Source organism: Eschscholzia californica, unplaced genomic scaffold (genome assembly GCF_041429995.1).
Source record: "Eschscholzia californica isolate CP2 unplaced genomic scaffold, dmEscCali1.0.p SCAF_5, whole genome shotgun sequence".
Classification (NCBI taxonomy): domain Eukaryota; kingdom Viridiplantae; phylum Streptophyta; class Magnoliopsida; order Ranunculales; family Papaveraceae; genus Eschscholzia; species Eschscholzia californica.
In genome coordinates, this window is record NW_028238472.1 from 8,468,032 (window position 1) to 8,480,652 (window position 12,621).

General features: G+C 35.7%; 1 protein-coding gene across 1 annotated transcript in view; it reads left to right on the forward strand.

The window, feature by feature from the left end:
* The first annotated feature begins 2,420 nt into the window (after positions 1-2,420).
* The window catches only part of LOC147536794 (pleckstrin homology (PH) domain-containing protein), a 48,473-nt gene continuing 38,272 nt past the window's right edge, over positions 2,421-12,621 (forward strand). The window contains exons 1-12 of the mRNA XM_086644190.1: positions 2,421-2,813; positions 3,816-3,919; positions 4,039-4,173; positions 4,293-4,343; positions 5,051-5,145; positions 5,220-5,337; positions 6,495-6,596; positions 6,677-6,862; positions 6,937-7,097; positions 8,502-8,672; positions 12,016-12,102; positions 12,200-12,524. Of these exons, the coding sequence (XP_086500316.1) occupies positions 2,717-2,813; positions 3,816-3,919; positions 4,039-4,173; positions 4,293-4,343; positions 5,051-5,145; positions 5,220-5,337; positions 6,495-6,596; positions 6,677-6,862; positions 6,937-7,097; positions 8,502-8,672; positions 12,016-12,102; positions 12,200-12,524 (1,632 nt within the window). The 5' untranslated portion in view covers positions 2,421-2,716. The remainder of the gene's footprint in view (positions 2,814-3,815; positions 3,920-4,038; positions 4,174-4,292; positions 4,344-5,050; positions 5,146-5,219; positions 5,338-6,494; positions 6,597-6,676; positions 6,863-6,936; positions 7,098-8,501; positions 8,673-12,015; positions 12,103-12,199; positions 12,525-12,621) is intronic.

The following is a 12,621-nucleotide window of genomic DNA, read 5'->3' on the forward strand; positions in this document are numbered from 1 at the left end:
TTCGGAAATTGCACTATCCATTGATGGCAAAATTACAGTTTGTTGGAAAGTAAATGTGACACTAACGGATCTTGGAAGGAAACTAGGGTTATTTGTAGCAGGGCTGGGAAAACTGTCTGCGAGCTTGTGACCCAAAGTAGACTGCTTGGGCCACGGAAGAGTCACAGAAGGGTCATGGGCACAATAAGCTCGAACTAGGCTTACCTTGGCCCGTGAAGTCGGATTCCAATAGTCAGGAGTGACACAGATGATTCCAACAGCAAAATACTCTCCAAAATAAACACAATCTTACCTTGTAAAAGTCTACTAACATCTTCATGTTTTACTACTTGAAGCGCGTATACTTGCAGGTATAGACCTTTTAGGGTAACCTTTTAGGCTCATCAACCGTCTATCAACAGCTGGGCAAAACAACCTATAAAAGGGCACCAACTCTCCTTGAACAAAGTACAAACTCCACTGTTCATTCAACACTCAATCTTTTAACTACAAGGGCAATCTGACTGTCTTGAGCGTTGGAGAGGTTTCCGACCTCCTTGCAGGTTTTTCCTCGAGATTGATCTTAGCGGGAATCAACAAAGCAAAGAGAAACTCCGAAGCTTAGCGGGGATCAACAAAGCAAATTCACTCATCAAAACTTAATCCAACATCAAGTCTTCTTTATTCTGACTGATACTAGATTGACAAATTTTGACAACAACAAAGAGAAACTCCGAAGCTTATATTTTGACATAAAATTAATTGATTTGTTTTTGTGACACTTAAATACCCCCAAGAGGACACTCTAAATTTAGATTGTTCCCTTAAGGATCTCTAAAATAAATCTTGCCGCATTACTTTAGCGATTCATGTTGAGTCTTGCATTTGAAGACGATTTTTAAAAAGAAACTTCAAAAATTCTTATGCGACACTTTAAATTTTAGATTTTGAGTGTTGCATTGTAGATGCTCTTCCAGTATTTATATGATCTTTATTTTGAGATGCTCTTAGAGTAACTATAGGATCTTTATTTTGCTACCTAAGACAAAAGAAATTGGACATCAACTACTTGACTCAAATGACCAATAAGTTTTTGATCTTATGTGATGCATTTAAGATGCTCTTAGTCCATAAAATCTTAATTTTCTAAATATACCAAAACAAGTGAAATCCTAGCAAACTTGCAAGAATCTACCATATTGTTTTTTTAGTTATTTGGTATAAAACATTTTCCAAATTTTTCTTTTCCAAATTTTTTGGCTTCTCTATATCCTTTAAACTTCTAATTATCTTCATTTCCTTCATTTTTTTGATGATGGACTTCGTTTCCTTCATTTGGGTTATATATTTATTTAGTGTTGTTTTGCCTTTATAAGTTGGGTGTTACGGTTTGCATGTTAAAAGTTCATTTCGTGGTTTTAACCAACAAAAAGATCATCTCATCAAGCAAAAAAACCAACAAAAAGATCTTCAACAAAAAAGAAGAAGTCAAGTCTATTTGTTTCTAAGAAAATATATTCTATCTTCAACAAAAAAAACTATATTTTTATCTTTTTAATTATATTTTGGTGGTCAAGTCAAGTCTATTATAAACTACGAAGTCATTCAGGTCTGTCTTCTTTAATGACATAATAAACATACACGTTCACATTTATTAGTTAACAAATCGTACATATCCATGTATAATATGAAAGATTATATATAATTCTCATGTTTGTGAGATAAAACCATTTATGCATCAATCTATTACTTGGAAACCTAGAAAGAGACAAGGAAGTTAACGAGAGATAAAGTAGTAATAGTCATTTTCATAGTAAATTGAGGGTATAACTCGTATCCGCTAGACATAGACAATTCTATAATCTCAATACTTGATCGAAGATAAGTTTGAAAGGTATTCTCATCCCTTAAAAATAAAGTTTCGCAGGTGTCCGAAGAAGAATATATTCTACAAAGATAACTCTTCCGAAAATGGGAAGCTGGGAACCATCTATGTAATAATGGGGGAAAATGTCCTTTTTAGAATATATCTTCTCCTTCAACGATTAAAATTATACCTCCTAAAATTATGTTTCACAAATTAATTAAGATTATATTTCTATTTATCTTCTTCTTCGATAGCTCCCGAACTTATCTCAAAGGGTAAATCATACTTCTCAAGCTTATATTCAATTTCTGTTCTATGACTAAGATTATGCCCCTAAACTTATAAGAGCTGTCTGGATAGGCCGACATAACTTATACATTTGATAGAGCTGTAGTGGTTATACCCTGGTTGAGTTACAAAACTACAAGTCAACGGGTGAGAATGGAAAGTGGGACAATTGGGGAACTTAACCCAAATTAGAAAAAATGGTAAAACAACTAAAAAATGGTATTTTAGCAAATAAAGTCAAACAAGGTGGCCATTTAAGTCACTTCAAATTTCGCCCTAGCCTAGCGTGTTCTCCAAAATGAACGTGGCATTAAACCACGATATTCTCTCTCTCTCTCTAAAGCCCTACCCAGTACCGACTATGTCCACAGGACCATTAAAAAAACTTTAATTTGATCGCAATTAAACTTCCCGAACCTCTGAGATATTATTTTCACTTTCTCTCTCTAAAAACCCACAAAATTAGACGAAGAAGATATGCAGACATTACATTTACTTTCTCTCTCTAATCTCTGATCATTTTTGTATCTTCTTATTATTGTTTGATCAGACGAAGAACAAGTCTGATTCAAACAAAACACCATGTTAGAAGATCAGGTGGCATTCTTGTTGCAGAAATATCTTGGCAATTATGTCTTAGGTCTTAATAGAGAAGCACTGAAAATCAGTGTTTGGCAAGGTTCGATTATCTCTTCTTCTTCCAAATTTCTATTAGGTTTCTTGTTTCCGAAGAAATTGCTTAATTTGATTACTTCTTATTGATTTTTGTGGAATCGGACTAGTTAAAATCAATTTTTAGGTTTTACAGTGTACTGAAATTTGGTTGAATGTTAGTTGAGCATTTGCAATGTAGATAAGTAGGTAATTTGTAGAAACTCAAAGATAAAATTGGACCAATTTTGGATTAGTTTCAATACTTTTAGTTTAATTAGGTTGAGTTAAAGAAGAATTTAGAAATTTAGCATTAGTGTGAGTATCTGGCTATTGACTAGATTAGTATTAGTATTGAATAAGTTTTGAATTACTTCTCTGTGATCAGGTATTGGGATGTGGAAAATTATTTGAAAATCAAGTGTATGAACTCAAGTTACTGAATTTGAAAGCATTATGTTATATTGAACTTTGGAATTGGTGTGATATATTTGGTTAAAATTTAAGGGGCACATTTGATTGTATATATAAAATCTAGTGAAATATTGTCTTGCTTAAACCATATGGAGCTGCTTAGATGTGAGAATCAGCAAATAATCAGAATTTCACTCGTTCCACTATTCATACTTCAGTTGTAGTGAAATGCAAATTAACTAGGGAAAAATATGTTATTCTTGTTTGAGTTTGTGAATTCCTCAATTGACTCTGTTAAATAGTTCCGACTTTCTAATTTAGATTGGATCAGTACAATGTATATGAATTTCTGTAATAATTGGTAGATGGTATTTTGAAAGGTCATGAATTGCTACTTTAGTACTATCTATTCCAAGTAATCCAGTTTCATATCAAACTTTGAGCACCCTTACATGTATGTCATTGATATTGACATATTGTTTTTGTTAAGAACTTCATAATATAGATATTAGGCTCAGGACGCGGTATTTCTGTGGTCTTACGGCAGGACATCACTTACCTATCTATAGACGACTTTGCATTTCTCTCATTCTTATATTAAATGCATAAACTACAGGTGATGTAGAGCTCACAAATATGCAATTGAAGCCAGAGGCTCTAAATGCGTTAAAACTACCTGTTAAAGTTAAGGCAGGGTTTCTTGGATCAGTAAAAATTAAGGTATGTAACTCTAACTTAAGATTTTCATGATCTTAACCTCAAACTTCGTAACCCGAGAAAATGATGCCTGTGTCCCTCACTGCTATAGTGCAATCTAATTCAATATTGTCAAAAATCAGGTTCCATGGAGCAGGCTGGGGCAAGAGCCAGTTCTGGTCTATCTCGATCGTATTTTCTTATTAGTTGAACCTGCAACTACTGTTGAAGGATTTACTGAGGATGCTGTCCAGGAAGCTAAAAAGAGTAGAGTACGGGTAAGAGAGTACTGCATTAATTTGACTTACATCGGTAATAACCTAATAATAGTATACTTATCTTGTATACTCGATCCCTTGATTCACTGTTATAGACTAATTGTTTATTTGCATAATAGGATATGGAAATGAAGCTCTTGGAGACTCAACAACAACTGAAACTTGAGATGGTATGCTATTATACGATCATTTGGCTTCTTTGGTTTTGCTGAATTCATCTTGTATAGGATGGTTCTTGTAAGACATATAAATAGTGCAGTAATTCAGATTTTTTTTGAATTAGAGATAATATTTTATTTATGTGAAAAAAGTATACATGGGTAATACATCAAAACTATTCCAAGAAATGCTAAAAGAGTGAACTATAGCGAAAGTAGCTTCAAGTTTGAAGTAAATTGTCTAAGAAAATATCAAAAAGTGCAATAGAAAATAGCATACCAAAGAGGCAAACCTCTAGCGTACGAATGCTCACATGGTAGCATACCTATACGCTTACAACATAGAGGACCAATCCACATTCCAAGTAAGACAGTTCCAATGTTACGTAAAACTTTTCTGTGAATCTTTTAAACTTATGAAACTAAATGTCGTTTAATATAATTGAAACTGCTATAACAAAATATAAATACCAACTTATCTTGGTTGCTAAATACTTATAATAGGGGCATCCTCTATGGACCACCCGGCTAAATCAAGATTAATAAATAATGGTACCTCTAATAAAATTCATATATCGAGCGAAAAAATGGTTACACCACTGTGATGGTGTATCTCACGATAGTGACGAATGATGATTTAACTAGTCCCCAGTTAAAAATGTTACCTTTTCTTTGTATAGACATCCTTATTAGTTTTTATTCTACATTGTTTGCTACAGAACACATCATGGCTTGGATCGTTGATCAACACAATAATTGGAAACTTGAAGCTCTCTATTACCAATATCCACATTAGATACGAGGATCTCGAAAGGTAAAAGACTTTTAAGTATGTAGTTGCTGTAATCTTTTGCCGAATTAGAAGTCTAACATCTCTTTTTTTGGTAGCAATCCTGGTCATCCTTTTGCAGCTGGTTTAACCCTAGCGAAACTTGCGGCCGTGACGGTGGACAATGATGGGAGGGAAACTTTTGCAACTGGAGGGGCACTACAACGTATTAATAAGGTACCTACTTTTTCTATATCTTGTTCTTGTCTTTTTAGGAATTAATTTGGTAAACTTTGTTCAACTATCTAAATCATGGGTGATGAGGGGAATAGTTGGATAAGAAAGTGGTATTTCTAATACAAGAGAAATGGAAAATTATAAGCCTCTTTGAGTGTGGATATTACAATAAAAGTCAATTTTCTTAGTTAATGTATGGGCCACCGCTTCGGGAAAGAGAGAGAAAGAGGACAATGGCGGTCTGCTGGAGACGACCCTCTATGGTGTGAAGGGAAGAATGTGTTGAAAAAATAAGCCACTCCTTATAGGTGATCAGTTTACCTAAAGTTTTTCTCTAATGCAGAAAATTAGGATCTTGGATGCAATGGTGATTAAATAGAACATAACCACGAAGTAAATAAAAAATAATGACATGGAAGATTTATAGAGGTTCGGAGCAAGTCCTACGTCCTACTTCAGACGCCCCAAGCTAATCCACTATGAACTCGAAGTTACAACATACCCGAGTTACCGTACACAAAAGTCTAGTGCAATCCCTGGTTACCAATTATCTCACTACAACTCTCATCCTCACATTTACAAAGCTCTCTGTTGATCTCAAACTCTCTTTTACTCTTTCACTTATACAAAGGAGACTTGAGAATGGATAATCAATTTGATGAATGAGGGAAGCTATTTATAGCACTCCATCATCCGGATGAGAAAGAGAGAATTAAATTGGTCGCCCAATTTCCTTCCATCCATTTAATGCCAAGCTGCATTTTCTTCCTTAGACCAGGAAGGATGGCCATACTAGCTTCCTTCAAAGTAACGTGGCAGTAGCCTTTTAGACTTTTATCCAAACATTAACTCACATTTGACCCCACCATATAACAGAATGCCCCGCAACCAAAACAGTATTCCCGAAGTGACGACATAATGTATGCTGGGTAAGTCATTGGCATTAACGGTTATGTAGAGCTGGTTGTAGGCAATGTCTGCTTCCTGTTGTATAATGCTTTATACAGGTTTTTCCAACTAGAATCTAAAAAGAGTTTTGTCAACAAACCCTTAGCTAGAGTGGTTACCAAGTTGGTCCATCCTGTAGGTCTCGGGGTCGAAAAATAAAAACCTAAAAATAATTTTATTTGGGTAATAATGAATTTTTCCTTTTGCAGTCTGTGGAGCTCGAAAGGCTCGCGTTTTATCTGGATTCTGATATCAGCCCGTGGAAAATTGAGAAACCCTGGGTTGATTTGTCTCCTGCAGAGTGGAGTCAGGTATACATGCTTTCTCATAATTCCGTTGCTAGATGATGCTTACATACATAATGACAATATTAAACTTCATTGGGATTCAGGTGTTTGAAGTTAGCAATAACTCTTCACAACCAACTAATGCTCTGAAGGAGCATTGCTATATCCTGCAACCAGTGACAGGGAACGCTAAGTACTCAAAACCAAGGCAAGATGAATTTAATAATCCAGGCCAAGCTCTACAGAAAGCAGAAGTTTACTTGGATGATGTTACACTTTGTTTATCGAAGGTCTGACTTTCTATCTTTTGCTGTTGAGTTTGTAAAATGGTGAATTCTAATAAGTTGTTGGTTTGTGAGTTCAGGATGGATACAGAGATATTTTAAAACTGGTTGAGAATTTTTCTGCCTTTGATCAACGTCTGAAATATGCTCATCATCGTCCACTTGTCCCTGTAAAATCAAATCCTAGAGCTTGGTGGAAGTATGCTTGCAAAGCTGTGTCTGATCAGCTGAAAAAGGCCAGGTAAGGAAAGTCTATGTTAATTCGGTTAGTGAGTCTTGGTAGCTGGAGAAAAAGGCCTGTTTAATTTTTATCTTTGGTGCTAGTGTCACTATGACTGTCTAATGATCAGAATCATTTTCCGTTGAAGTTTCCACTCGAACTATCTTAGAACAATTGTCTGACGTATAACTATTCGTATGTTGCCAAACTTCATTTAACTTGTCACACATGAAATTGCAATATAGACTCTTGAGAAGTTTTCAGCACTCCTGTCACTTTAGATCAGGGTTAACGAGATTATCAATGACTTCGCTTGTTTGTAGTCTATAGATAATTTTTCTAAGAAAAAGCATAATGTTATTTTTTTGAACAGATAGGGCATAATTTTGTTTTTTGAACAAAAAGGCATAATGTTATTAGACGGGTAGCAAAGCAGTATATATGTATTTATTATTATTATCATTATTTTTCTTATTATCATTATTGTTATTAACACTATTGTTATTATCGTTATTGTTATTATGATAAAGATTTATTCAAAGTTTTCAAAAAAGAAATTGTTGTTATTATCATCATTATTATTGTGTTATACTAAAAGGATTCCATTAGGCAAATAAGAGAGGCTAGCCTACTCTTGTCATCTTAGGATAGCCCCACGGCCACATGCGTCACTATACTGTACTTTGTCTCTAGACATTTAAAACTAATCATATCTAGGCGTTTTTGTATTTTCATGTTGTTATGTATGTTACTATTAGTGATGAGGAAGAAAACATCACATGTGGACCCTATGACCATCTCAGCCGGCTACAACCGAGAATCAATATTTATTGTGTTATCGTTGTTGCCATGTTTAACTTTATTGCTTTGATTGGGGGTTATAAACCCCAGAGAGGAGTGTTATAGGTCTCCCAGAGATAAATCTTCGAAGCCACAGATTTCTGTAATTTTGGATATAATATATTTTTGGCAGTAAATTTAGGAGTTAGAAAGTTGAAGGAAACCCCAATTGAAGCTTTAGGTTACGTGTTTACATCAACTAGTCAATTAAGGTGTTCCTTGATGTCTCTCACACCTTATATACATGTACAATATAACCCACGCATATATCAGCCACCTTACTTCCTCACCTGATGTCAGCGTCTTGCAGTACCAGACTTTTTACATTGAGTGTGTTTTCCAAGATGCTGTGAGATCAGATAGGCAAGTAAGTTGTACAGATTTTGGAGGGATGTGTTTCATTGCATGTTTTACGCTGTTGGATTGAACAAGTTCTATTTTCTATGAGATTGGCTTTCCATTTTTGGCTTTTATGTATTACCTTTAATTTTAATGAAGTAATGACTACATCCCCTGACATTTGTATGAAAGCATTTATTTCATTGCATATATTTTATTTTTCGTTGTGGTTGTCCTTTGTTGCAGTGGTAAACTAACATGGGAACAAGTCTTGAGGTATACAAGCTTGCGTAAGAGATACATATCTCTTTATGCTTCTTTGCTGAAAGCTGATGTCAGTCGGATGGTAGTTGATGATAATGAAGAAATTGTGAAACTAGATCGCGAGCTTGACATTGATCTCATTCTTCAGTGGAGGTATTTAGTTTATATAATGTCTGTGAGAATAGTCCCACATGGGAGAAGGGGTAACTAGCAACCACAAATATATTTTTTTCGAATAATTTGAAAAGAAAAAGGATTACAAAGCCCCAACTGGCATTAGGAAAAGAAAATTACAAAAGGGCAATGAAAGAATCCCAGAATTCCACCATGCTAACAAAAGAAAAAACACTAGCCTAATAGAATTTTCTACTCCAATGGTAAATGAGCCATTTAGCCGAGAAGAAGATGCGCTCTTTTGATAATGTTTTGTTGTTGAAGATGGTTTCGTTTCTACCCTTCCAAATAGCCCATATAGTAGCAAAAGGAATCATATCTAGGATGATCTTCTTATGTTTGCTTCCCTTCATCCCTTTCCAAGCTAGAATCACTTCAGAGGTTGAGTTGGGTAACACCCAAGCGATACCCAAACTATGAATGAAACTATTCCAAATACTGTGAGAGAACGATCATCCAATGAACAAGTGATTTACAGATTCTTCATCTTTTCCACAGAGAGGGCATTTGTTAGGGGCAATTAGACCTCTTTTCCTTAAGAAATCAGTAGTGCGGATCTTCTCTTGGCAAGCAGCCCAAAAGAAAATGTTGATCCTGTAAGGGATTGAGTTTCTCCAAATGGCAGAGAAAATAGGAGGATGGTGCTCGTCTTCCTGATTGAGAAGGATATAGGCAGATCTGACTGATAGTTCTGGGAATCTAGAAGAAATCCAAACCCTGCAATCATCCTGGTCTGACAGAGTAATTTGATTGAGGTCATCCATTAGTTCATTAACATCCCGCAACTCCCAGTCGTAGAGAGTTCACCTCACTTCCAAATTCCATGAATTGGAGGATCTGTCGAAGAAGTTTGAAACAATACCCTCTTTGTTAGTGGATATTCTGAAAAGCAGCGGGAAAACTTCTTTGAGGGGTCTCTCTTGAAGCCAAATGTCCGACCAGAAGCTAATATTATTACCATTGCCAATCTTAAGCTTGGTGAGAGCTTTAAATCTATGCTATCTATTACAGATACCTTTCAAAACCGAGACACCATAGCTGCCTTTAGGTTGCCTAGTGATCCACCCATGCTCTGTTTCTCCATATTTATCCCTAATAATCTATCTCCAGAGATTCTCCTTTTCTCGGCAAAATCTCCAAAGCCATTTGGAGAGAAGAGCATCGTTCATATACCTCAACCTCTTTATATTCAGACCCCCTTGAAAAGTCGCAACAATGAATATAATGTCTAGGTCCTCTCCACTCATTGCCAATTGGTTTTGAGTTAGGCTAACCACGCCACACGTGAGGGGGCGTGTGAGATTAGTCCCACATGGGAGAAGGGGTAACTAGCAACCACAAATATAATGTATAGGTCCTCTCCACTCATTGCCAATTGGTTTTGAGTTGGATGATCACAAACTTGACAATGTCTTGCCATAAATTCAGTCTTCGACAGAAACTTTATTAGGTTAAATTGGGTGTTCCTCATTTTCCATAGGGTCGGTTTATCTGTTACGACATTGTAGAAGACATCTCTAGTTCGACATGCTCGTCTGGAAATACTGAAGTTCTTGATTTCTATTAATTGCATTGGGCTCCAAAGAGAGGCTTATGCAGTTCGTCAGGCAGTCTACCCCTCTTCCTTCTTTACAGGAAGTTGCATTGATCAAAATTTTAGTGTTGCGGTCCTAATAGTTGTCGTGTTGTCGTTTGACATTTCAAATCTGAAACAAGACAACTCTGAGGAGCTACAACCTCCTAGAAGGTGAAAGGGTAATCAAATCTTAGTTGGGCATGTGCTCCGGCACTCCTGGCTTCTAAGTTCTAGATTCCAGCCAAAATTGATTATATTTGATTTAGTTCATCTTTCCAGTCAAATTTAGTTTTTTTAAATGAGAAGGTCAAATATTACAATGAGCCACTAGGCGAAGGCCAAAGAGTAGTTTGTAATGATTGAAGATACTTTCATCATTCAATAATGAACGTTTATGCTCTGTTAATCTGTTTTGGAGTTGGGTAATTTCTATATCATCAATGAATTTGTACCAATTGATTTTTTTGTAAATACCAGGACTACACGAGTGCAAAAGACAGTCGTACATCATATATCAATTGGCTTGGATTCACCCTAAAGGCCATAGAAACGATCTTAAAAACCATTATTTATACCTTAATAACTCACAATCAATAAATGATTGATTTCCACCTCCACATGTTTCGATCCTGTGACCTCTTGGTTTTCGAAGTGGTTGCACAACCAAGTGAGCTAGTAGTTGTTTGGCATACCTATTTCTTAAGAAGACAAATTAAAGCTTGTTAGTTTCTCTAACCATGGGCGTACTCCCTCTCTTAATTCCTCTAAAGCTGTGCAAACATTGTTCACTCCTCTAATTCCAAATTTTCGTTGAACAATGTACATGTTTATTCGTTTGTAGGCTTTCCGGGAGGTAACTTTCATGATAGAAAATTATTCCACGTTGATTCTATAGGTCCTCATGAGTCATGAGTGACTCAGAATTTGAAGAAAAACTTCCAAATCTATGAGGAATCCTCCTGAAACAGTACATATCCTACAGTTTGTCAGTTTTTTTTGTACATGGGAAGCTCTTTGCCATTCGTTGTATGTAGCCTGGATGCGTAGCTTCATTAGGCATGCCTCCCATGTGAAGAAGACTACCTTTACGTACCAATTTCTGTGGTTGTTTATACCCCAAGTATTAACATGCTTCTGGAAGTTCATATGTTCACATCGACTTAATCTGGGTATAATTGTGAGCGATTTTCTATCATTACAATGGTTAAAGTATATAGATCTATTATCCCAACACCACACAAGTCGTTTAGTCTACATTCTTTCTTATATTATTAGTTGCAATTGTGTTAAATATATTACACACAGCTGTACCGTTCGTTTCTTTCTTTCAATATATATTCATTCAAACTTCCAAAAATAAAATAAAAATATATTACACATAGAACATAAAGTGAATGCTGTTTGTCCAAAAGGATTGTTTAAAATTTTAAATGGTAGTCATCTTTGTCTTTAAGTTAGTACAGGTGACAGAGGGTTTTTCCTTTTATCGTATTCCATAATTGGGAAGAAAAATTACTAAGGAGTTTTAAAGATTAATGCATCGTCTGGATGTTATATTTGGTCGTTTGATGGCACTGGTGACTTTTTAGAGTAGTTATTGAAGTAAAATTGGTTTTTGGATCAAAAGGGAAAGCAAATATATAAGTAATACCTATTTTAGTTTTGCATGTTGATACAACAGAATGCTACATTATACTGTATACGTTACTCATTGACAAGTATTTCATTTTGGTGCTTGTTATGCAGGATGTTAGCTCACAAATTTGTAGAACAGTCAACAGATCTCTCCTTGAAAAAACAGAAAACAAGTAGCTCATGGTGGTCGCTGGGATGGTTGATTATTTACCTCTATACTGTATCTATTCATGTTTTTTTAGTAGTTTATTGTGGACTCTTTAGTAATTACAAGTTACAACAACACTACATTCAGGTCTACATCCTCAGCTAAGGATGAAAATGAGCCTTGGCATTTTGGTGATGAAGACTGGGAACGGCTAAATAAAATTATAGGTTACAAGGAAAGTGACGCGGGTCAGATACTGACAACTCAAGCTAAAGGTAACCAGTTGCTTACCTCACTGGAAGTTCACATGAGACACAATGCTTCAAGGCTTGTAGCTGAAGCTCAAACTTGCCTTGCTGAGTTATCATGTGAAAGCCTGGATTGCTCTGTACAGCTATATTCGGAGACAAAAGTTTTTGATCTCAAGTTGGGATCATATAGATTATCATCACCGAATGGCCTTCTTGCTGAGGTTTGAACTCTTAACTGTGCTTATATCTTCGGAGTTGCTAAGTTAAACATTCCTTTGCCAAAAACCTAGTTCCTTGCACAGCTCTCCCTCACATTGT